Below are 23,578 nucleotides of genomic sequence, written 5' to 3'. Positions count from 1 at the left end.
TCAGACTTTGGCACTCTGGGGCTGTGATCACAGGTCATCTTTGCAGTGCCTTTGGGATCATTCTCATTTTCTTGATGAATAGCCTCTGGCTTCATTCTTATTGTACTAATATTCCTATCAAACAGTGGCTCTGGCCAATACTAATCTCCTTATCAAGTGGTCCATACTTACATTCTTATCAAACTATCAAATGGTAACATGCCTGCACCCTTGCTTTCCTCTCCTGAAAGTTCTTTCTCTACTACAGGGCCAGTCTCAGAATCCTTCCAGTCTCTAAGTTCTGTTTTGCTTTTTGTTATAAATTCTTCTCTCTCTCTCTCTTTCTTTCTTTCTTTTTTTGAGATGGAGTCTCCCTCTGTTGCCCAGGCTGGAGTTCAGTGGTACGATCTCAGCTTACCGCAACTTCTGTCTCCCAGGTTCAAGCCATTCTCCTGCCTTAGCCTTTAATAGCTGGAATTTCAGGTGTGTGCCACCATGCCCAGCTAATTTTTTTGTATTTTTACTAGAGATGGGGTTTCATCATGTCAGCCAGGCTGGTCTCGAACTCCTGACCTCAAATGATCCACCTACCTCAGCCTCCCAAAGTGCTGGGATTACAGATGTGAGCTACTGCACCCAACCCTGCTTTTCTTTATAAATTTCATCTTTAAATTATTTATTTCTTCTCAAATTTTACAGTTAAAATAAGTATACAGTTAAAATAAGTTATACAGCAACCCAGATGCTTTGCTGCTTAGATATTTCTTCCACCAAATAGCCTAGTTTATTACTCTTAAGTTCTGCCTGCTATACAGTTTGAGGACCTGGACACAATGTAGCCACACTCTTTGCTGCTTTATAACAAGGATGACTGTTACATCAGTTTCCAGTACCTTAATCTTGAAATATAGAGACCTCATCAGAATGCCCTTTACCATCCACATTTCTACCACCATTCTGATCACAACCACTTAGTCTAAGAAGTTTCAGACTTTCCCTACAGATCTTCTAATCCCTCTTTATTGCCTGTCTCCCTCCCTTCCTTCCTCCCTCCCCTCCCTCCCTCCTTCGCTTCCTCCCTCCCTCCCTCTCTGCTCTCTCTCTTTTCTTCCTTTCCCTCCCCTCCCCTGCTTTCCTCTCCCCTCCCCTGCTTTCCTCTCCCCTCCCCTGCTTTCCCCTCCCCTCCCCTGCTTTCTCCTCCCCTCTCCACTTCTTGGCACCAATTTTCTGTCTTGGTACGTTTTGTGCCGCTGTAACAGAATACCGCAGATTGAGTACATTATAATTAATAGAATTTTATTTGGCTCATGGTTCTGAAGGCTGGGAAGTCCAAGATCAAGGGTCTGCTCTGGCAAGGGCCTTCTTGCTGCATCATCCCATGGTGGAAAGTGGAATGGCAGGACAGATCAAGAGGGGACCTAACTGGCCTTTTATAAGGAACCCCGTCCCACAATAATGGCATTAACCCATCCATGAGAGCAGAGCCCCATGATCTAAACACCTTTTATTAGGCCCTACCTACACTGTTGCACTGGGGATCGAGTTGCAGCATGTGGACTTTGGGGGACACATTCAAACCATAGCAGGCACCTTAATAAAGGTGGAAAAGGGATGTGGCAGCTACAGTGGGAGGGAAAAGGTGGCTCCCTTAGTGTGCTTGGGAGGAGGGTAAGAGATGCGTTTGCAATTCTCATGGCCACAAACTGAAGGGGCCTGGTTACCTGATAAGGAGCATTGGCTTCGTGTAAGGAATGTGGAGCAATTGAAGCGAGAGGGTGGTTTGATCCGTATCATTTCTTAGAAGGATACCATGTTGGCAGTTTCGAAGAAGAGGCATGAGTGAGGAAACACTTGTGGTGAAGAGACCGGTTAGGAAGCTGTAACTTGGGGTGGGATCTGGAACCAGGCTGTGACTGTGGAAGGGGAGCTGGAGGGCTGCATTCTGAAGTATTTCTGAGGGTCTAGACAATGTGACCTTCACACTGGGGCTGAGTTTTGTAAAATCTGGCATCCCCAGTTTCACCTATGATGCCAGGCCTGTGGTAAGGAGCTTAGCAAGCATTTGCTAGAATATGAGCAAATGGGGGTATAACTGATAATATTTAGTAACCTTGGTAGGGGGGCGGTGAAAGAGGGAGGTGTTGGGAGACTGGGTTGATAATATGGGGGTTGGGAGCAAGGAGAGAGGCTAGCTTTGAACATCTTCCATTTGAGGAATTTAAGATCATCCAGCTAGAATATTAGAAATATTAGGATGGGATGTGGAAGAGAAATTAGCGCTGAAAATAAAGAGCTCGAATCATCAGTGTATGAATAGTAGCTAAACCTCTGAAAACAAGTGAACTTGTCCCGTGAAAATGTGTAGCAGGGGAGAAGCAGAGGTTCAAGGACAGCGCCCCCGAGAATGCCAGCATTTAAAGGGTGGACCCTCGGTGGCTCACGCATGTAATCTCAGCACTTTGGGAGGCTGAGGTGGGCGGATCACGTGAGGTCAGGAGTTTGAGACCAGCTTGGCCAACATGGTGAAACCCTGTCTCTACTAAAAATACAAAAATCAGCCAGGCATGGTGGTGGGTGCCTGTAATCCCAGCTACTTGGGAGGCACAAGAATCACTTGAACCTGCAAGGCAGAGGTTCCAGTGGGATCGTGCCACTTCATTCCAGCCTAGGTGACAGAGGGAGACTCCCTCTCAGAAAAAAAAAAAGAAAGAAAAAGAAAAAGGGTGGGCCCCAGCAGCACAGCCTACTGTCCGGGAGTCAGGAGGAAAACCTGAAGGGAATCTTGACCTTGACTTAGAAGCCAAGGAGGAGTCATGGCCAACAGCATCAAAGGCCTCCAAGCACAGTGGAGACTGACAAGAGACCTTTCTTAGGTTTGGCAATTAGAAGGTCCCTGGCCTCAGCAAGAGCAATTTCAGAATAAAAACAAGGGTGGAAGGACTGGTGTTGGGGTCGGGGGATAGAGTAGGAAGTGAGAGTGTAGTACAGGTGAAGAAGTTTGATCACTGGAGGGAATGAGGGAGATGCGGGGGTAGCTTGAAGAGCAGAGAGAGGTTTTTTTTTTTTTTTTTTTTAGGAAGAAGGAAGCTTGGGCATGTTTATAAGTCAGAGAATAGAGAAGGAGAGGTGGGAGACACAGGGCAAAGAGGAGTCGGTTGGAGACTACTCTGTGAAGGTGAGGTGGATCTGGTGTCTAGGTGGAAGGATTTGGGGCGAAGAGGGAAGGTAGGAGAGTCTAGAGGTAGGCAGCAGGCAGACGGGGGCTCCAGGTTTTCCCTACAGAACTGAGGACAGTGATGGCCAGGCGTGGTGGCTCACGCCTGTAATCCCAGCACTTTGCGATGCCAAGGTGGGTACATCGCTTGAGGCCAGGAGTTCAAGACAAGCCTGGGCAACATGAGAAACCCCATCTCTACTGAAAATACAAAAATTAGCCGGGCGTGGTGACACATGCCTGTAGTCCCAGCTACTCAGGAGGTTGAGGCACAAGAATCACTTGAACCTGGGAGGCGGAGGTTGCCATGAGCTGATGGCACCACTACACTCCAGCCTGGGTGACAGAGCAAGACTCTGGAAAAAAAAAACAAAAAAACTGAGGACAGTAAGAATAAGTGATCGCTTGTGATCACAGACCCAGCAAGTACACCACGAGCTTCTGCCCCTCTGGTGTTCCTAGACCCCTTCCCTAGAACATTAAGCCATATTACTTTTATGGGTCCAGGGTCTCTGAGGGGCTGGGCACCACACCGTGCCCCTGGGGGCATATCTAGTTCTGCCCCTCTTGGTTTGGCGGGTACCTGCTGAGTACTCGCTGTATGTTAGGCCATGAATGCTGGGCAGCAGGAGGCATGGTTTCTGCCTCCACTGGGCCTTATTTCTTCACCTTGTCCCCCAGTTCTGCCCTTGGGCAAGTTCTGTGGCAGAACTGACCAGCTCCCTTCGGCCAGGGACATCTTGGTTCCTGGCAGAGCACCAAGAAGAGCAGATTGTCTTCCTACCCGGGGGCACCTTTGTCCAGCAGGTCGGGTGAGCTGGCCTCCTGGTGAGAAGCTGGTGCCCTTGGACATAAGTGGATTTGATGCCTGCTTTCCCACCCAGATACTCTACTGTGGCTTTTCTCCAGCCCTTTATGCTCAGAGCTAGACCAGCAATGTGGGGTAGCTGCTGGGAGAAGACGCCATGTTGTCTTGAGGCAGCAGCCAGCCCCGGAAGCCCTGGAACGCCTGGGGCCACTGAGCAATCCTCTCGCTTGGCCCCACAAGGGGAGGGGGTGGGCTCGCGAAACCCTCGTTGGGTATAGCAGAGCAAGCCCTAAGACTCGCCCAGTCTGCTTAGCGCAACACTGACGCTATTTTGGAATGAAGACAAGACAATGTAGAACTTTACTGGGGAAGAGGTCGAGGAAGGGCTAATTGTCTTGTTGTTCAGGTCTGGTTAGGGCTGCTCATCTCTGACGCCAAAGGTCTTTTCCCTGGAGGACAGCCCTGGAGGACAGCCCTGGAGGATGTCTGAGTATTTGTCTTTCGCAAAAGGTGAAATGAGTAGTGTTTCCCCACCCAGGCTGCATTTTAGAATCAGGGGAGGTGGGTCACTGGTTTGTTTCACTATTCACTATTCATGCTTGGGCCCCACCCCTAACCAATTAAATAAACATCGTGGAGAGTGGGGCCTAGTAAATGTTGAAGCTCCTCAGGTCATTGCATTGTGCAGCCAATGCTGTGACTTATGAATAGAAAGGAAGATGAAATGCACGCTGGTCATGCAAGGGAGATGTAGAGAGGCAGCAGGGAGGGTGAGAGAGGCTGCAGTTCATAATGTCCTGAAATGGTAGAGCTGGAGGGATCCTGGTTCGGAGCACTGCAACTCAAAGAGTAGTTCCAGCCACACAGCAGGCCCCATTAGGGAGCTGGTTAGAATGCAAATCCCCGCCTGCCCTGTACCCCCATCTGGCACCCTCTGAGTCACAATGTGCGCATCAAGGTTTGAGAAGTGTGCTTTCAGATCACCCACAGATCATCCAGACCAGTGGTTCTCAACCTTGGCTGCGCTTTAGAATCACCCAGGGGGCTTCAGCGAATTCCAGTGCTGGGCTACATGAATGAACTCAGAATTTCTAGGTGTTGGGACCCAGATACTCATTTAAAAAAAAATTTTTTTTTTAAGTACTTCAGGTGAGTCTCCTCTTCAGCCATAATCAAGAACATCAGGCTTGACCAGTGCTTCTCAAACTCGGACAGATATATGAATCGCCAGGCTATCGTGTTCAAATGCACATTCTGATTTTATAGGTCTGGAAGGGGGCCAAAGAATCCACTTGTCTAAGAATGGCTCTGGGATGCCCATGGGACGGATCTGGCCTTTTTTAAGCAGTGGGAATAGGCTGACTTCTCAGTTTGACAGCAAGGAGACTGCAGGTCAGAGAGGGAAGTGTGATCGTCCACGGTAACCAGCCTGATACACATTCAGTACTTTCTGATGTACTCTACTGTGTGCCAGGCAGCGTGCTACATGTGGGACTAGAGCTGCGAACGGGACAGACCCAATTCCAACCCGCCCAGAGCTTATATCTCAGTTGGGGAGATGACAGAAAGCAAACAAGTAACTAAGCTGATGACAGATGGGAAATGCTGTGAAGGCCAGGAGGGCCGTGTGTAGGGAATGGCTCAGAGACTGCTGTGGGGTGAGGGGTAGGGAAGGCATGCCCCTTTCAGAAGAGCTGTCTGGGGAGTTACTAGGACAACACCTTTAACTGGGAACTTGTGCTGATTACAAACCGATCACTTTTCTTTACTGGACAGGGCCAGGCTTCATCCTCTCTGGGGTTTGGGGATGGTGCTTCTGACTCTCCCAAGGGAATCTGACCCTGGTCCCTGCCTGCTTGTTTCCTCTGACTCAAGACTCTGATTCTTCAGTGTTTGTGGGCTCAGAGCAGGGCCTGGGAATGAGTCCGCTGGGGAGCAGGACATTGACTTCATCACAAGACAGGGCTGAGGGTCATTGGTTAATGGTGTGTAAAATGGACCAGACCTCATCCAGATGCTATCCCCAGCCCCTATGAAAACATGGAAGGTTTCCATTGGTGCACAAACACTAGTGTTTGCCTCCCTTTCCTGATCGACCGTCAGATTCACATGGGCTATTTGTGAAAATGCCCGTCCCAGGCCATACTCAGGCTGACCACGGTGGTCTCCAGGGAAGGGACCTGAAATGTGTTTTTAGGAAGTGGTCCAAGTGACTCTTCCGATCCAGATCATCAGGAAGCATGGCGTGGATGGAAGAAACTGGCACTTGGCATCTGGTGCCTCTTTGTGTGGCTGTGGAAGCCACAGAAATTTCTTCTGCAGTCACTCTGCGGCGTGGCCCTGGCTGGGCTGGTGCTTGTGAGGAAGCCTTTGCTTGTGTGATGGGGGAACAGCAGCTTACCCCTTCCCGTGCACAGTCCTCACCTTACTGTCTTCGCCCTTACTGGAAACATCTCCTGACTCCTCTTTGGCCGGCCAGACCCTCCCAGCTCCCTGTGCTCCCCATTCAAACACCTTCCCTCCCTGAGCTTACCCCATGGCCGGGTGGGGAGGCGTGAGCACTGTTTGCATTTGGTCAGAGTCTAGAAGGGATCAAGGAGCCCTCATGAGGACCGTGTCATAGCTCCACCCTCACTCCCAGCCTCTGGCCTGAGCAGACCTGTTTGGCTGGATTGATGATGGAGAGGCAGGCACTGACCAAGGGACGCCTTGGATGGTGGAGAATAGGTGACCCTCTGTTGGGTAAAATAGGACTCAAGCCCTCACACAGTGAGTTGGCTTAACTTTCGTGTCAACAGTGGGCGGGGGTAGCTGTCTGCCTCCTGGAGCTGGCCCTTCCTGGGTCAAAATGCAGAAGGGGACGGTGAGAAGAACCACACATAGAGGCTGCAGTAGGCCAGCCTGGCTTGGGACCAAGTCTGTGAGGGCTGGACCCTCGGTTTTCCCTTCCATGGCAGGACTCACCTGGATCTCTGATGCCACCCTTGGAGGCGTTAGGAGGAATCCTGGATGAGAAAGGTCACCCTCAGGATGACTGCCCCGGGGAACGGCTTCCTGCTTTCTGGAGGAAGGGAGGGGCGGACAGTGGGTGTGTCCTGCTCCAGTGTCTAGGCAGGAGAGTTTTTAAAGCTGACCAGACACCTGTGACTCCTATTTCCTAGGTGGCCCGAGGCAGCCGGGATGACACCTCTCCCCAGGAATCCTGCTGCCTGCTGAGAAACATGGTCAGCAAGTCCCGTGAGTGTCGTCCGAGGGCTCCCCCACCCTGGAGGACGGGCCTCCAGAAGCCGTCTTCAGCAGGATCCTGGGACCTCTGGGGGCTGTGGAGGGACAGACAGGGAGCCAGGAGCCCTTCTCTTCATCTTGAAGGACACTGGGTACAATCAGCATCAAGCCCTCAGCCAGGGCCAGGAGAGGACCAGAGACTGCTCCTGTTGAGTTAGGGGTCAGAGGGGCTCAGAAGGGGGCAGGTGGGAAGGTGGACGGGGGCTGTACCTGCCTGTTTCGGCCTCTAGCTCCTCTGTGCATGTGTCCTGCAGGCTGGAAGCTCCTGGCCATGTTGGCTCTGGTCCTGGTCGTCATGGTGTTGTATTCCATCTCCCGGGAAGACAGGTACATCGAGCTGTGAGTTCACCTTCCATGTCGTTCCACTGGTTCTTGTCAGGGACGGGGCTTAGGGATGGAGCATCATGGAGTGGGGGACCTAGGAGGGCAGGAACGTTTCAAAATCCGGCGCATGACCTCATCCCTTCAGCTACTGGTATGGAGTGTTTCCGTGAGGGTGGATGGGGGTAGGGCCTGGGATGTCTCACTGGACCCTCACCCAGGGAGTGCAGGGGCAGGAAGACCTGGATCAGTGGAACTTAACTTGAGATGATTCCTGCTTGGCACCTTGGGACCTTCACGCCATGGGAGAAGGCTTAGGCTGCCTGGAACATGGGCCCCTGGGTCTGACTGGGGCTCCTGCCTCCTGTCCTTTTTTCTCTCCAGTTTTTATTTTCCCATCCCGGAGAAGAAGGAGCCGTGCCTCCAGGGTGAGGCAGAGAGGAAGGCCTCTAAGCTCTTTGGCAAGTAAGTACTCGAGGATGAGGAGGGTGGAGCAGGGCATGGAGCGAGCTGGGATTGAGGGCAGCCTCAGTGTGAGGAGTAGATGGAAGGAGCAGCCTTGGTGGTGGACATGGGTTAGGTGAAGCCAGGGAGGGAAGTGAGGGCCTTATAATATTAGTCATGGGCCTAACCCTGCTTCTGGCATCAAGATTAATTCTGTTCTCATCCCCACCCGGCTTTCACCTCTGTGCAGCTACTCCCGGGATCAGCCCATCTTCCTGCAGCTTAAGGATTATTTCTGGGTCAAGACGCCATCTGCTTACGAGCTGCCCTATGGGACCAAGGGGAGTGGTAAGTTCCCACCCAGCTCTGTGGGAACCATGGGCTCACCGTGACCAGAGTGCTGCTGCTTCTCTGCTGTCCCTGGCCCCAGTGCCCAAGTTCTGAGCCCGGCTCCAGCAGCAGGGTCAGGGGAAGAAGGGCTCTGAGGAGCAGTGGAGGGAGGGCAGGCAGCCTTCAGAATGCTAGCTGTCGCATCAGTCCCTCTGCCTGGCTCTTTTTGTAGAGGACCTGCTCCTCCGGGTGCTAGCCATCACCAGTTCCTCTATCCCCGAGAACATCCAGAGGTAAGGCGGCACTCCCCCGACTCCAGTCTGGGCACCTTCTCATCTTTCCTGGCCCTGTGTGAAACAGTCATGGCCTGGCCCAGGGGTGTAAAGTCAGCATGACCGTAAGCAGGACCATGGGGTGATGCCTGCTTCACGGGGACCAGGGGCTGAGGGGCCTAGGAAGTGGTCCTGAGACGGGCGCAGGCAGATCCAGGGCAGCGAGCGTGGGGTAGAGCAGGGGTGACTTCTGGGCTTGACCACTCCTCTTCCTATGGCAGCCTCAGGTGCCGCCGCTGCGTGGTCGTGGGGAACGGGCACCGGCTACGGAACAGCTCACTGGGAGATGCCATCAACAAGTATGATGTGGTCATCAGGTGTGTGTGTGACTGTCTCTTCCTACTGCTTTTGGGAACTGGATATCCAAGCCAGGGACTGTACACAGGCCCAGGAGGCCTTTAGTGATGGGAATCATCCCCCCAACCCCCAGATTGAACAATGCCCCAGTGACTGGCTATGAGGGTGACGTGGGCTCCAAGACCACCATGCGTCTCTTCTACCCTGAATCTGCCCACTTCGACCCCAAAGTAGAAAACAACCCAGACACACTCCTCGTCCTGGTGGCTTTCAAGGCAATGGACTTCCACTGGATTGAGACCATCCTGAGTGATAAGAAGCGGGTAAGTTGGGGGACAGACTGGGGGCTGAGGCCTGGGGGTGGGGACACTGCCCGAGTCAGGACCTCTCGCTCCTTGATGTCGGCCTGGCAGTCCTGAAGAGCCTGTGCGGGGATAGCAAGAACTAGGCTCCTGGCAGTCAGTGCCTTAGGCTGCCCTCCAATGGTGGTGTTCCGGTAAGCCGCCCCAGCAACTGGGTATAAAAGCCTGCAGGCGTCAGGTGGCAGCAGCCAAAGGCACCCGTGCTCCAGGACTGTCTGCGACAGGAACGCTTTCTGAGTAGGTGTTTGCCTGTGAGGAACTCGGGAGCCGAGGAACCCTCCAGCAGCCATCTCTAGGCCGAGGGTAGGTTAGAGCAATGAGGCGTGTGTCCTAACAGATGGTCCCCAGAAAGAGTTCACTACATCACTTTGCCATCGGTCACAGGCTGAACTGTCCCATCTGGCTTTTTTGTCAAGTGTTTAGACAGCCTAAAACTTTAGTTCCTTCTACCTGTGTGGATGGTCTTGGAAGTGGTCCATGGCTTCGACCCTCTGCTTTATACAGCTGGTCACCTGGCCTCCCGAGGGGATGCCTCTCCTCCTCTTTCCCTGGTCCTCTCCTGGTCTCCCATCTCTGGCACAGACCTCACCTCCCTTTCCTGTCACCTTGTGTTCCTGAAGGCCTCTGCCATCACTTGGAGCCCCTCGTCTGGCTGAGGACCACTGGGTTGGATTTGAGAAACAGGGCTTCACCTGCTGCTGTCCCTCTTCTGACCCCATCCTCCTAGGTGCGAAAGGGTTTCTGGAAACAGCCTCCCCTCATCTGGGACGTCAACCCTAAACAGATTCGGATTCTCAACCCCTTCTTCATGGAGATTGCAGCTGACAAACTGCTGAGCCTGCCAATGCAGCAGCCACGGAAGATTAAGCAGGTGATGATGGGAAGTCGGGTCCGAAGGCTAGGGTCCTGGGTAGGATGTAGGAGGGACGTTCCTGTGGGCTTAGGAAGCCGTGGAAGGACCCATAACAGAGGCAGTGGTTTGCATTTTCCCTCCAGGAACACACCTGTCATTAAAGTTGCTGACGCAAAGGGGAGTCCACACTCTGGAGAACTAAGGGGCGTTTACTGAGTGGGGAGGGATGGGGACGGCCTGGATCTGGTTTAGGGGCTGGTATGAGAGGATGATTTTGGCAGGCGCTGGTCAGAATTTGTCAACTGGGGAGTTGCTGGAACAATCAGTGGTCTGATCTGTGGAACAACTTGAGCCATGCGGTTACTATGAGATGTGCCTCATCTGTGATCTGATCTTGAAACCCTGGTCTGAACGAGTTCTAAGAGTTGGAGTTTCAACAGTTTGTCTTGCATGTCATGGTTTGGGATGGTGTGTCAATTCAGGGAGTCAATGCAGTTTTGCAAGTTATGGGTTTTTGTTTTGTTTTAGAGATAGGGTCTCACTCTGTCACCCAGGATGGGGTACAGTGGTGCAATCATAGCCCACTGTAACCTCGAACTTCCAGGCTCAGGTGATCCTTCTGCCTCAGCCTCCTGAGTAGCTGTGAGGCTACAGGTATGCACCATCACGCCTGGCTAATTTTTAAATGTTTTTGTAGAGATGGGGGTCTCACTGTGTGGCCCAGGCTGGTCCCAAACTCCTGGCCTCAAGTGATCCTCGTGTCTCAGCCTCCCAAAATGCTGGGATTACAGGTGTAAGGCACTGTGTCCGACCACAAGTTATGTGTTTCTTCTTTTTAACCTGATGTCCTTGAGCCATAGCAAGTTATGGTTTTGAGTGCAGTGCCCTGGTAGTCTTCAGCTGGTGGGCTCTAACCCACTTTGTAGCTTCCCAAGTACTTCCACCCATATCTTGGAGCCCCTTGGGGAGGCCGTGTGGGATGGTGAGAGACAGGTACCAGCAGACACAGGTATGGCGCTTGGCTGTGCTGTGTACTGTGTGGGGCTTGGCAGGTCAACTGCTCAGAACCTTGTTTTTCTTGCCTGTATGGTGGGATAATATCCATAATGACCTTTTAAGGCCTGTTGTAGGATTTTAAAAAATAATAATGATGTAAAATACCTATTCTGGAGACCGATACACAGGGCCTGCTCTTTAAATATTTGCCAGATTTTGAATAAATGCTTTTATTGTTTACTGAGCATCTCCTGTTATTCCATGTTCGGTGGTGAATAGCTGCTTTTGTGACTGCTCAATGCCAGGCCCCGAGTCTGCATGCTTGGTGAGGAGGTTGTGCTCCTTGCCCTACGGGACCTCAGTCCAACAGAGTAAGAATGCAGCTTGCACTGTGGAGTGATAAAATTCCACAATGGAGAGTTGTTCCCAATGTCGTGGAATCTCAGAGGAGGGACAGACATCTGCTGAGAGATGTCTGGGAGGCTCCCCAGAGGAGGTGATGCTGGAGCTGGGTCTGGAAGGATCAGGCAGAGAGCTGGGGAAAGGCATTTGGCCAGAGCCAAATTTGGCCAGAGCAGGCGGCATCTCCAGCACTGAACTGTTCCAGTACAAGTGGCACTGAAGGGCAACAAGGAGGAGTTTCATGCCATGCGTAGGATTACAGATGGAGAGGAGGCTGGAGAGGGAGATGAGAGAGGGCCAGGACCTGAACCCAGCTCCTGGCGGTGGAAAGGGAAAAGGAGGAAATGGACTCAACATTGTATTGGTTTTTTTTTTTTTTGAGACTGAGTCTCGCTTTGTCTCCCAGGCTGGAGTGCAGTGGTGCCATCTCAGCTCACTGCAGCCTCTACTTCCCAGGTTCAAGCGATTTTCCTGCCTCAGCCTCCCAAGTAGCTGAGATTACAGGCATGCGCCACCCCACCTGGCTAATTTTTGTATTTTTAGCAGAGACGGGATTTCGCCATGTTGGCCAGGCTGGTCTCGAACTCCTGACCTCAGGTGACCTACCCGCCTCAACCTCCCAAAATGCTGGGATTACAGGTGTGAGCCACTGTGCCCAGCCTGTGTTAGCTTTCCATTGCTCCTTAACTGATACCACAAGTTTAGCGGCTAAAACAGTACCCACGTACTGGCTCGTAGTCCTGTAGATCAGAACAGCAGGGTTTGGCTGGTTCTCTGTTTAGGCTGTCACAAGGCTGGACTCGGTTTGTCAACCAGACAGTTCTCATCTGGAAGCTTAGGGGAAAATTTTGCTTCCAGGTTCATTCTTGTGGTTGAAATAATTTGGTTCCTGCAATTGTAGAACTGAGGTCCCTATTTCCTTGCCGGCTGTCAGCTGGAGGCTGGGGGCCGTGCCCGGCTCTTAGAGGTGGCCCACATTTCTTGCCATCCAGCCTCCATCTTCAAGCCAGTGATGGCACAGTAGATCCTTTCTGTGCTTCAGATCTCTGACCTTCTCCGCTTCTGGTCTTGACACCCGGATTTAAACGTTCAGGTAATTAGGTCAAGCCCAGCAGGACAGCCTCTCCTCTTATGTTCAACTGTGCCATATAAAGTAACGTCACATAATCGCATCATATTCACGGGCTTCCCACACGCGCCAGGGAGGAGATCACACGAGAGTTAGGGTCACCGGGGTTCTCTTACGATTCTGCCTTATATGTTTTACAAGTGGAATTGAGAGATTTCTGACCAATTCTGGGTTTCTAGCTTGGACAGCATTGGGGATGGTAACATATTTAACTAATAGAGTGGCAAGAAGAGGAGGAATTTGGTGAGTATAAGGAGCCTGTGACCAGGCAGAGCTGGCTAGAAGGCCATGGAAGTGTGTCAGCCCAACTGGATGAGATGACACACTGGTGGTGAAAGTAACAAAGGTGGAAAAAGAAGGCCCAGCCAGGGAGTGGAAGATGAGAAGACAGGAGAGCTCCGAGAGGGAGAAAGCTGGCGTGTCGACAGGCCTGATGAGGTCCAGGAATGGCTCCCAAACGGGTATGGGCAGCTGAAATTGTGTGCAAAGCAGGTTACTGAAGCTGAGGAAGGCGAGGTTGGAGAAGTGAGAATATCAGGCTGCCCATCACTGCGGATGAATGAGGCATGAGCAAGTGAGGTCCTCAGAGCAGCCAGTAAGGTGGATGGGAAAGGTACTGCTGTCCTGCTTTGAAGAAGGAGAGGCCAGGCACGGTGGCTCATGCCTGTAATCCCAGCACTTTGGGAGGCAGAGTGGGCAGATCACTTGAGCCCAGGAGTTCGAGATCAGCCTGGGCAACATGGTGAAACCCCATCTCTATAAAAAAAAAAAATAGAGCGCCACCCCCATAAAGGGTCGCACAGCTAGTGCATGTCAGAGCCCCCAGGTCTTCTAAATGAGGTCAGGCTCTCCAAGGAGGAGGACAGAACACTTCCTTTCCTTTGAATGAGTTGCTTAACACTTTTGTAAGCCCCGGTTTTCTCATCTGTAAAAGGGGGCTAATAATAATATGTACCTCCAGGTGTTTTTGTGAGACTGGATGCGATAATGTCTTATGGTAGGTAAAATACTAAACATAGTGTCTGGCACATAGTGTTTAAAAGGTAACTAATATGATGATGATGGTCATTCTGATTGTTAGTCTTATCTCTAGAGGCCCCAGGCCTCCCCCAGGTGTATGGAGCTGGACCATCCAGAATGGTAGCCACTAGGCACATGTGGCTATTTACTTATTTAAATTTGTTTATTTTTAGAGATGGGGGTCTTACTATATTGCCCAGGCTGGAGAGCAGCGGCTTTTCACAGGTGCATTCTTAGTGCACGACAGCCCAGGACTCCTGGGCTCAAGCAGTCTTCTGACCTCAGCCCCCTGAGTTGCTGGAACTATAGACATATGCACCTCTGCACCCAGCACATGTGGCGATTTAAATTTACAATTTAATTAATTAAAAATTAATAAAGTAAATTCAGTTCCTCAGCTGCCCTGGCCCCATTTGCATGCTCATTAGTTGCATGCTTATTAGTTCATGGCTTGTCTTGCTGGACAGCACAGATGGAGAACATTTCCATGACTGCAGAAAGTTCCAGTGCAGAGTGCTGGCAGAGATGATGGAGGGAGGAGCAGGGCTCCCACTAATGCTGTTTTGCCCCTGTTCCTCAGAAGCCCACCACAGGCCTGTTGGCCATCACGCTGGCCCTCCACCTCTGTGACTTGGTGCACATTGCCGGCTTCGGCTACCCAGATGCGTACAACAAGAAGCAGACCATTCACTACTATGAGCAGATCACGCTCAAGTCCATGGTGGTAAGTGCCTAGCTCGTGAGCACGGTGGGGCAGGGGGCGGATGGGCAGACAGTCAGAGGGACACTGGGTGAGTGGGAGCAGCGCTGAGACCCAGAGGTGGCTCCTGGAGTCAGAACTGGAACCGAAGCATCTGGACTCCCTGGCCAGCATCCTCCATGTCCAGCCACATGGATTTCGTCTTCCTTCCAAGAACCAGCCTGGGAAAGGGAGCTCCCAAGAAGTGTGGGGCCATGGGGAGGGGCAAGGAGACTTTCCTGGGGACAGAGAGGTCCCTGGGAGTCCCTCAGTTTATTTCCTTGGCTGTCTCCACAGGGGTCAGGCCATAATGTCTCCCAAGAGGCCCTGGCCATTAAGCGGATGCTGGAGATGGGAGCCGTCAAGAACCTCACGTCCTTCTGACCTGGGCAAGAGTTGTAGCCTGTTGGTTGCCTACTCTGCTGTCTGGGTGACCCCCGTCCGTGGCTGTGGGGGTGCCTGGTGCCAGTATGACCCACTTGGACTCACCCCCCCTTGGGGAGGGAGTTCTGGGCCTGGCCAGGTCTGAGATGAGGCCATGCCCCTGGCTGCTCTTATGGAGCCGAGATCCAGTCAGGGTGGGGGCGCTGGAGCCGTGGGAGCCCGGCCAGGGCAGGGGGCTCGTTGCTGTGGCACCCCCTCTCTGCCAGCACCAAGAGATTATTTAATGGGCTATTTAATGAAGGGGTAGGAAGGTGCTGCGGGCTGGTCCCATGCATCCAGGAAAGAGGCCAGTAGAGTATTCCGCCCACTTTTTATAAAAACCTAAGTGATGGCCCCACCAAGGCCTAGACACAGCACCGGCCTCCCAGGAGGGCAGGGGCATTGGGAATGGGTGGGTGCCCTCCAGAGAGGGGCTGCTGCCTCCCAGCGGGCATGGGAAGAGCACTGGTGTGGGGGTTCCACCGAGAAGGGGACCTCATCTAGAAAAGAGGTTACAAACCTACCATTAAACTATTTTTCCTAAAATGGAAGCAGTTGTGATGTCCTGTGTCCTTTCAGGTGGGGGAAGGCATGGGATGGAGTGTAGCAGTGGGCAGGCTTGTTAGACCAGAGCAGGGCATGATCGCTTGGGAAATAATTACTTATTGAGTCCAGTATTGGGTGCCTGGTCATGCATTATCACCCTGGCACAGCAGGAGAGCGAGTGGTGCTCGCAGCAGCCCTGTCTGCAGACACCCAGCCTGGCACCCTGCATTCTGGGTTACTGCCCAGAGGAGGGAGGGGCTGGAGGATGCCAGATGAGAGTGCCAGAGTCTGCTCCCACCTTCCTTCCTCTCTCCCCCACCATTCTTCAGTTACCCAAATCTCATGCTTGGGAGGTACGTGTTTTAAGGACAGGGGTGGGGTCAGACAAAGAAAGCCAAGTTTCCCTTCTCAGATTAAGTGGGAACCAGAAAATGGAGTTTACGGAAGGTCTTGCCAGCAGCCCAGGCTGCCAGGATGGGGTGGGCAGGCCTGGAGGGCAGCGTCGAAGGGATTTGGCAAGGCCTATCAGCCAGTTGCCGGGCCAGGGGATGAAATGGTTTCTTTCCTGGGTCTTTAGAATCATAACAATCCTGCCGTTTGCCTGTCTCTCCCGCCCTCGTTCTCCATCTTCCCAGATCCTGCTTAGCTGCCAACTGGGCTTCCCGCCACCCCACAGCTGTTCCTTTACATCTGGAGCCAGGAGGGAGAGCTGGAGCTCCCCGCTTGGGGAATGGAACTGGCAGCTGTGTTCCTGGCTTTCTCGGAAAGACTTGCAGCCTGGAGGTTTTGAGACAAGCCAGGCTGGGACAGGACAGATAAAGAGGGGCAGCAGTTTGGGAGGAACAGAGGAAGATGACATGGTTCTCCACAGAGTGTTGGAGTGGCCTTGAGGACACCCACCTTATCCCCCAGAATGGCCCCAAGGACCCTCCCAGGGAATAGAAGGCCTGCTCTCTCCCTGGCCGCTTTGCTCGGGGAGATGGGAGTTCTGAGGGTGAGTAGAGCCCCCGCATCTGCAGCCCCAAGCCCGCTCCCCTCCACACGGGCACACTTTGTCTTGAAGGCTGTGTCCTGGGGAGGGAGCCTGCAAACAGCAGGGGTTGTGAGTGTGTGGGGGGGTCTCAACTCTGCTCACCCCTGATGCATCCCCAGCTGCCGCTCATGCAGAGATGCAAAGGAGTGTCCTTTTTCCCATCCAGGGCCATTGAGAATGGCTGTCCGCATACATGATCCAGCTGGCCTGGACTGAGGCCACTGCCTGTTACTGAACGTGCCTAAACTCAAGCCAGAATCAGGCACACAGCGGTGGGTCAGACCCCTCCAAACTCCACACACGCACACATGTAGACATGGGAGCATTTTACATTCTTGGTGGGTTGTTTGTGATTCCGTGTGCGGACAGTCCTTCCTGCTCACATACTGAGAAGACTGCGAATGTGGGGTGTGTGTGCACCCAAATAGGCCATTGTTTGCTTGGGGGGGGGTGGGGATAGCTTTCTCCTGGGTGCCCAACATCCTACGCATATTGAGGCAATACTGGCCAAGGGTCGGAGCTGAGAGTGGAGCTTTGATGTGGGGCTGTTGGATGGGGTTCTTTGGTTTTCTGGGAAAGGGACTTTCAGTCTTCAATTAGCCCAACCAATGCGAATGAACTGCCTGCCAGCCTGCCTGGGATTGATTAAACCGTGCCCTGGAAATGAGGAGGGGAAAGAGCACAGTAGGGCACGTGCTTGAGGGCAAGTCAGGAGATCTGGGTTCTCAACCAGCCTCTGTCGCCTTATTCTGTAAGAACGTGGGCCAGTCATTTCTCTGCAACAAAAGGGTGGGTTCAGCTAAGGAGAACTGCTTGTCTCGGAATTACCTAGGGAGACCTGGGAATGGAGATTCCCGGGTCTCACCCAGGCTGCTGGGGACAGGACCCACGAATCTGGAATTTCACCAAGCACCCAGCAGCACTGCTCTAGGAATCTAGACCCAAGGATCATCGTACGAGCCTCTTGAGTCTACGGTCTGCGTGTCAAGCCTGCGCTAATCCCCGGCGTCCTTAGGCGGCGTTAATTAGGCGCACGCGCAGTTTCCCCCCGGGCGGGCGGGCGTTGGGAGGGGGAGGAGCTACTGATGCAGATGGCCCCGCCCTGGCGGCGGGCCGTGCAAGCGCTGTCCGCACCGGCGCCGCGTCGACCCTCGCGGCCGTGGGAACCCGCCTGGAATCTCGCAGGGCCGGCCGGGCTTCGTCCAGGTTGCCGGCCTCCTCCCCGGGCTTCTCGGGATGCTGGCCCCGGCGCCCCGCCTCAGGCGAGGCCGGCCCCTCCCTGGCAAGCGGCTCAAGGCTTGGCGACGGCTCAGGGGAGGCCGGGCGGACTGGGGAGCCGCGCCCCTCCGAACTCTCGCTGGGCCTCCGTCTTACGACCTGCTTTGGGTTCACCGCAGAGGCCGGGGTGAAACCGCCTTAGGCTGCGAGGGAGTGGAAGAGCTCTGCCCCATTGAATTTAGATTCTGAAAGTCCACAGAGGGGAAACTGAGGCCCGGAGGAGAGAAGGGACTCCCCCCTCCATCACCTTGCTGGACAGGATAAGAGTCAAGGTCTGTACCGCAGGAACACGTTTAAATGTTACTCTATGTTCACATCACATGGGGTGCCTTAAGTTTGGACGCTTAAGGTTTTATTTACATTTTCCAAGGACATAAATACATTCCGTTGCTTTCCTCCAGAGGCTGCCTAGCCTACGAAGAGTTTGAGCTTGGAAGCAGGTTTTCCTGGGAGACAGTAAGGTGCGGTGCACTCCAAATAGGGACGCGGTTGGACTGTGAGTTCAACTCCCTACTCTGTCGTTTAATTAGCCGAGTAAACCTCTGCTTCTCCATCTGCAGAAGAATGATTATACATGTCTCTCTCACAATGAGGTTTTAAGGACCTAATGGGAATATGATCATAAAAACATTTTGTAGACTGTAAAGTATGATATCAATATTAATTGGAAAGCTGCCTTGCATCATGGAAAATGCCAGAGGGTATGAAACAGGTTAGGTACATTTGTAGGGCCAAATACTTGTCCAGGAAGTAACATGGCTGGTTACAGAAAAGTCTTTGTCTTCAAATCACCCACAAGCTAGGCAGGGGAAGGTAAGACATCAGTGAAATGACTGCAACACAGGCTTTGCGTAATCAAACCATGAACATCGTTTAAACTGCTTTCTATTGGTGGTTTTCTTTTTTTCTTTTTCTTTTTTCTTTTTTTTTGAGACAGAGTTTCACTGCTGTCACCCAGGCTAGAGTGCAATGGCACGATCTCAGCTCACTGCAACCTCCGCCCCCAGGTTCAATGGATTCTCCTGCCTCAGCCTCCCGAGTAGCTGGGATTACAGGCACCCAGCTAATTTTTGTATTTTTAGTAGAGATGGGGTTCCTCATGTTGACCAGGCTGGTCTCAAACTCCTGACCTCAGGTGATCCACCCACCCTCAGCTTCCCAAAGTGTTGGGATTATGGGCATGAGCCACCGCGCTCGGCTGTCAGCGGTTTTCAAGTTGAAGTCGGACACCTTTAGGGATTCTTGGGGAAAGAGTTTTCTTGGAAGACACTATCCATTTCAGTGGTACCTAGCATACCACAGTAGATCCCTAAGCAAAGGTTGAGAAGTATAACCTGAGTTTGTCAGCTCTGTTCTGATCTCTCCAACCTTTTTGAAGTCTTCGTTATAGCTTCAGAAAACTGTTAGTTTCCAACATTCCCATGATTCTGTACCAGATGTGGTTCCAAGAAATCAGACCTTTCTGACCTATAAGTTTAAGGAGGGTATGCAGGTGGTGTGGGTGTGGGTGTGTGTCTGTCTGTCTGTAGTTATAGCCAGTTTTCCTGTCCAGTTCATTCTCATTGAGTTTATGGGATCCTGCACCCAATAAATAAGAAGAGGAGATGAACCTTGAGTCTCATTAGATGACAGATTTTTGAGAAGCTCAAATGTATGGGAAGGTTCCACTTCTTCACTTCAAGGGACTGCAGATGGTGTGAAGCAGGTGGGAGAGACCACAGTGCAAAGAGGGTTATTACTACAGGGCTTGGCAAAAATTTTTTAGGGAAAAATGAACTTCGGGAGGCAGGTGCTGTTTTTTGCCCCATTTCGGGTTCCCAGGGAAGGCTAACAATTTAGACCCCCACCACCTGAACAGAGATATAGCTTCCTCCCAAGAGCCTTGGAAGGCTGGGAGGGTAGAGCTGGGTGGAGAGAATGAGAGCAGTCTCAGATGTTGAAACAACCCTAGGGGTTTGGAGTTGGAATTGCTGAACTGAGTTAGTCCAGAGCCATCTATCATTCTGAGTCTTCCCAAAACACTGTTTACACACATCACCAACTTTCACACTTAAGGAGTGTCTCCCCCTGTTTCTCTTCTTACTAAGCATAGAGTTAGTGGAGTCTGGTTGGAGATACCCTTCAGGTCTGTGCTCTTTTTCTCAGTGAATTTATGTTGCACTGATGGAGCCCTTGCGTGGCAGGAGAGCTAGAGAAACTTTTATTTATTTATTCATTTTTATTTTATTTTATTTTTTTGAGATGGAGTCTCACTGTGTCTCCCAGGCTGGAGTGCAGTGACGCGATCTCGGCTCCACCACCAGGGTTCACCCCATTCTCCTGCCTCAGCCTCCCGAGTAGCTGGGAGTACAGGTGCCTGCCACCATGCCTGGCTAGTTTTTTGTATTGTTAGTAGAGACGGAGTTTCACCATGGTCTCGATCTCCTGACCTCGTGATCCACCCGCCTCGGTCTCCCAAAGTGTTGGGATTACAGGCATGAGCCACCACACCCGGCCGAGAAATTTTTCATTTATATTAAAAGTCAAATAGGAATCCCTTATCTGAAAATTCTGCTTAAATCCTTATCTATATCACTTTATCTCTACTTGCCTTCTTCTTTTATTCTCTGAAGTGCAATGCCCATTATGTCAGACCTCTGAGCCCAAGCTAAGCCATCATATCCCCTGTGACCTGCACGTATACATCCAGATGGCCTGAAGCAACTGAAGATCCACAAAAGAACTGAAAATAGCCTTAACTGATGACTTTTCACCACTGTAATTTGTTCCTGCCCCACCCTAACTGATAACAGTATATTCTCCTCCGCCCTTAAGAAGGTAATTTGTACGCCTATCCCAAACCTATAAGAACTAATGATAATCCCATCCCCCTTTGCTGACTCTCTTTTCAGACTCAGCCCGACTGTACCCACATGAAATAAACAGCCTTGTTGCTTACACAAAGCCTGTTTGGTAGTCTCTTCAGACGGATGGACGTCACACATTAATGTCTCAATTAAAGGGCAGCAGAGCCTAGCCCTTTAATTTCTTTCCAAAGGTAGTGAAGGTGGTAACTTTTAGTCCACCTGGACTTTGTCTCATTGAAAGTCTCATCTTCAGACTGGGCATGGTAGCTCATGCCTGTAATCACAGCACTTTGGGAGGCCGAGGCGGGTGGATCACCTGAGGTCAGGAGTATGAGACCAGCCTGGCCAACATGGTGAAACCCCCATCTCTACTAAAAATACAAAAAAAATTAACTGGCCATGGTGGTGGGCACCTGTAATCCCAGCTACTTGAGAGGCTAAGGCAGGAGAATCATTTGAACGTGGGGGTGGAGCTTGCAGTGAGATAAGATCACACCACTGCACTTCAGCCTGGGCAATAGGGCGAGACTCCGTCTCAAAAAAAAAAAAAGAAAAAAGTGATCTTCAGAGGGATGAATCCCTTCCTATATTCAGCTTTTATCCGGAATAGTACTTTTTCTCTTGCATAATTGGGAATAGATTTCAGATAAGCTCCATTTAATTAAACTCCAGTTCTTTCCAGGAACATCTGGACTTCCTGAGACCTCACTAACCTTCTTTTTGAGCACTAATAGAGCACCATAAAGAAGACAGTTAGAAAGAACCATTTTTTGAATGTTTTCAGCATTCCAAGATATTGCCAAGGGCCGTAAGGTTAAGGAACAGCGGAAGGAAATGCTATTTCTTGTCTGGTACTCTCCAATCGGGGAACTCAAGGAAGCTCTCTACTCAGGGATTGAGAATGTCTCAGCCCCGTGGGTGGGCTGAGTGGACTGTTTCCGAGAAAAGCACTGGGAACATAGAGTGGCAGGCAGATATTGGCAGAGACATAAATATAACCAGGGAGGTAGATGACAATTTGGTGATGTATCTTGTGAATGGTGTATATTCACAGAAGGCCTTTTAAAGATGGAGGCTGTGGGAGTAGGAGAACTATAGGGCTTGTAGTAATGAAAGCTTTCAGTGTATGTCAAAGAACTTGCTGTTAGCGAGGATGGGAGGAGGGCCAAGGAAGAATGGCAGTTAGAGAGGGAAATAATTAATGGTTTTGCAGCAAACATGGACTTGGCCAGGAAAACAATTCCTTATTTCTAGAAAGAAGAGGAGTGTTTAAAATTTTTTAAATTTTTCTCTGTTTATGACCTGGTTAGGAGCACTGAAACATAAGGAGTTGGGGAAAAGATGGTTGGAGGCTCACTGGAAATGACAGGCGGCTATCAGTGAACGAAGAATTCTTTATCAATGACTCCCAGAGACTGCTGCTCATTTTGATTTGAAAGCTGCAAATCGCTGGTATGTGGTTACAGTTCCTAAGAACAACTTAGATAAGAGGCTTTCAAAAGAGGTTTTGAAAGGGGAAGTGAAATTCAAGATTTAGTTGTCATTGGTCTACATCTAAATGTTTGTTTCTTTAGATATGCACACCAAGGAGCATTTAAAATAAAAAATATTTGCCGCTGGGCGCGGTGGCTCAAGCCTGTAATCCCAGCACTTTGGGAGGCCGAGACAGGCGGATGACGAGGTCAGGAGATCAAGACCATCCTGGCTAACACGGTGAAACTACTAAAAAATACAAAAAACTAGCCGGGCGTGGTGGCAGGCGCCTGTAGTCCCAGCTACACAGGAGGCTGAGGCAGGAGAATGGCGTAAACCCGGGAGGCGGAGCTTGCAGTGAGCTGAGATCCGGCCACTGCACTCCAGCCCGGGCGACAGAGTGAGACTCCATCTCAAAAAAAAAAAAAAAAAAAAAAAAAAAAAAAAAAATTGCAAATTAAGATAGTCTTTATTTAAATTTTATATTTTTATTTCAGTAACAAGTGTGTTTTATAGGGAAAGATCCCAGAGAATAAACTAATCTCAAGACTCCCTTTTATCTTTTTTTTTTCTGGTGCCAGGACAAACCACACACATAATACCTGGAAGAACTAATCAAATGTGTGTGTGTGTGCGCGCACGCGTGTGTGTACCTTGTGCCTTTGGTTCTGATTCCATAATAGCAAATGCCCCAAGCAGCATGGACTCCTCTCCAACTAGGAAATGAGAAGTAGAATTTTGGTCGGCTCCTTTGTCCTGTTCTAAGAAATCTCCCAAGGACTACACCATGTTTATTTTCATTTCCCTGGCTCCTTTCCATTCTGGAAACTTAAAATCGGCTTCATGGCCTCTTGCTTTATATAATTTGCTCAAAAAGGCTTCGTCAGAAACGGATTTGATGTGACATTTTTGCTCTTACTGTGAAAGTACTTCCTATTCCATGAAAGTAGAAGAGGTGGTGGAAATAACCCTGGCCTTGGCAGACTGATCTTGAACCTGAGAATTAGAGACTGGGCTCCCATCCAGTGACTCTGAGCCAGTAATGAAGTTTAAAGCTATTGGAAGACTGGATGCTGGCTTTGGTAGAGGTGGGGGTGATTTGATACACAGAATAGCTTTGTTTCCCAGAGCCTTGTGGTCTTTCAGGTCATTTGAGGACTTAGGGTGGAGGAAGCCAGTCTTGCCTTCCTCATGGAGCTATGCTTGTTCTTGCCTGGCCTGCCCCAGAGCGCATGGCCTTTACCATCAGCCACTTCCAGCCACATTCTACGATGAGTGTGGCCTGGAGTTTTCACTGTACGGCGGAAACATCTCGTGGCGGAAATCATGTGTGTTTAAATCTCATGTTTGTCACTCGTTAGCGCTTGACCCTGGGCAAGTTTTTTGACTTCTTTAAGCCTCAACCCACATTTGTAAAACGGTGATACTTTGTAGAGTTGTGAGGATTAAATAAGATTACAAATGTAGA

General features: G+C 51.0%; 1 protein-coding gene across 4 annotated transcripts in view; it reads left to right on the top strand.

Annotated features, from left to right (window-relative positions):
* ST3GAL4 (ST3 beta-galactoside alpha-2,3-sialyltransferase 4) overlaps positions 1-15,485 on the top strand; it is a 60,155-nt gene extending 44,670 nt beyond the window's left edge. The window contains exons 1-11 of one of the 4 annotated variants that reach the window (XM_012001240.1): positions 4,500-4,562; positions 7,163-7,238; positions 7,541-7,625; positions 7,992-8,072; positions 8,302-8,399; positions 8,614-8,674; positions 8,935-9,030; positions 9,144-9,333; positions 10,100-10,243; positions 14,353-14,496; positions 14,809-15,485. In XM_012001240.1, the coding sequence (XP_011856630.1) occupies positions 7,223-7,238; positions 7,541-7,625; positions 7,992-8,072; positions 8,302-8,399; positions 8,614-8,674; positions 8,935-9,030; positions 9,144-9,333; positions 10,100-10,243; positions 14,353-14,496; positions 14,809-14,895 (1,002 nt within the window). In that variant the 5' untranslated portion in view covers positions 4,500-4,562; positions 7,163-7,222 and the 3' untranslated portion in view covers positions 14,896-15,485. Of the gene's footprint in view, positions 1-4,499; positions 4,563-7,117; positions 7,239-7,540; positions 7,626-7,991; positions 8,073-8,301; positions 8,400-8,613; positions 8,675-8,934; positions 9,031-9,143; positions 9,334-10,099; positions 10,244-14,352; positions 14,497-14,808 lie in introns of those variants that run through there. The other 3 variants (XM_012001242.1, XM_012001239.1, XM_012001241.1) reach the window with 3 other exon arrangements.
* Positions 15,486-23,578: the final 8,093 nt, after the last annotated feature.

Source organism: Mandrillus leucophaeus, unplaced genomic scaffold (genome assembly GCF_000951045.1).
Source record: "Mandrillus leucophaeus isolate KB7577 unplaced genomic scaffold, Mleu.le_1.0 Scaffold656, whole genome shotgun sequence".
In the NCBI taxonomy this organism is placed as follows: domain Eukaryota; kingdom Metazoa; phylum Chordata; class Mammalia; order Primates; family Cercopithecidae; genus Mandrillus; species Mandrillus leucophaeus.
This window is presented reverse-complemented; position numbering and strand designations above follow the sequence as displayed.